The 846-nt window shown below is 36.9% G+C and overlaps 2 protein-coding genes across 2 annotated transcripts in view; both read left to right on the top strand.

Moving 5' to 3' along the window:
* Positions 1–218, top strand: part of LOC109546287 (retrovirus-related Pol polyprotein from transposon opus) — a gene marked incomplete in the record, with an annotated part of 3,548 nt that extends 3,330 nt beyond the window's left edge. Inside the window, 1 exon segment of the mRNA XM_048670174.1 lies at positions 1–218. This exon segment is cut by the window's left edge and continues 384 nt beyond it.
* LOC109546288 (uncharacterized protein K02A2.6) overlaps positions 1–822 on the top strand; it is a 1,084-nt gene extending 262 nt beyond the window's left edge. Inside the window, exon 2 of the mRNA XM_048661305.1 lies at positions 4–822. Coding sequence (XP_048517262.1) covers positions 4–822 — 819 coding nt within the window. The remainder of the gene's footprint in view (positions 1–3) is intronic.
* Positions 823–846: the final 24 nt, after the last annotated feature.

Genomic DNA, 846 nt, shown 5'->3' with positions numbered 1-846 from the left:
CAGGGTATACCGACCATTGTAATGAGCGACAATGGTCCGGAATTTTCAAGTATAAAGTTCAGAGAGTTCTCGGTCAATTGGGAATTTAAACACATAAAGTCGTCGCCACGGTATCCCCAATCAAACGGTCTAGTGGAACGGTATATTCAGACAGTTAAAAATACTTTAAGAAAGTCAATGATGGACAAAAAGGATCCGTTCTTGGCACTACTAGATCTCAGAAATACCCCAATTGACGGAAAACACTCTCCTGCGAATGTTTTAATGAACAGACATTTAAGAGATTTGCTACCCAGACAGCTTAACAGTAAACCTTTCAGAAAACGCATCTTTGATCAATTTTTAGAAAACTCAACAAATGTGCAGAAAACTTATTACGACAAAAAATCTAAAAGTTTAAAAGTTCTGAAAGTAGGTGACCGTGTCCGGGTGCAAATCAATCCCAAGGTTAACAAATGGCATAAAGCTAGTATTATAAGGATAGCAGGTTTTAGGTCATATATGATAGAATTAGAACGTGGTGGCACTTTAATTAGAAATAGGAGGTTTATTAGAAAATGTAAAAATAACGCAAACAGTTATCAAACGACAACTAGGGAAAGCAAAACATCCGAAAATAAGACAGACTTTTCGAACTATAGAGTGATTCGCGTAGGTCCAAATATAAATAGATTTCCGGATGTTTTGGAAAACAGGGAAGAAGCTTTGGGAGAAGCTGGAGATAGAAACAATGTTAGCAACTCCCAGGGTGACCTGAGCAAAAGCCGTAGTGGCAGAGTTGTAAAAACGCCTGCACTGTACAAAGACTTTGTAATGATGTAAATGTAATGAAAAAAAAAAAAAAAA

Source organism: Dendroctonus ponderosae, unplaced genomic scaffold (assembly GCF_020466585.1).
Source record: "Dendroctonus ponderosae isolate FM_Combo_2020 unplaced genomic scaffold, Dpon_F_20191213v2 Dpon_F_20191213_1, whole genome shotgun sequence".
NCBI lineage: Eukaryota > Metazoa > Arthropoda > Insecta > Coleoptera > Curculionidae > Dendroctonus > Dendroctonus ponderosae.
Note: the sequence above shows the minus strand (reverse complement) of the source record. Positions and strands in the feature narration are given on the sequence as shown.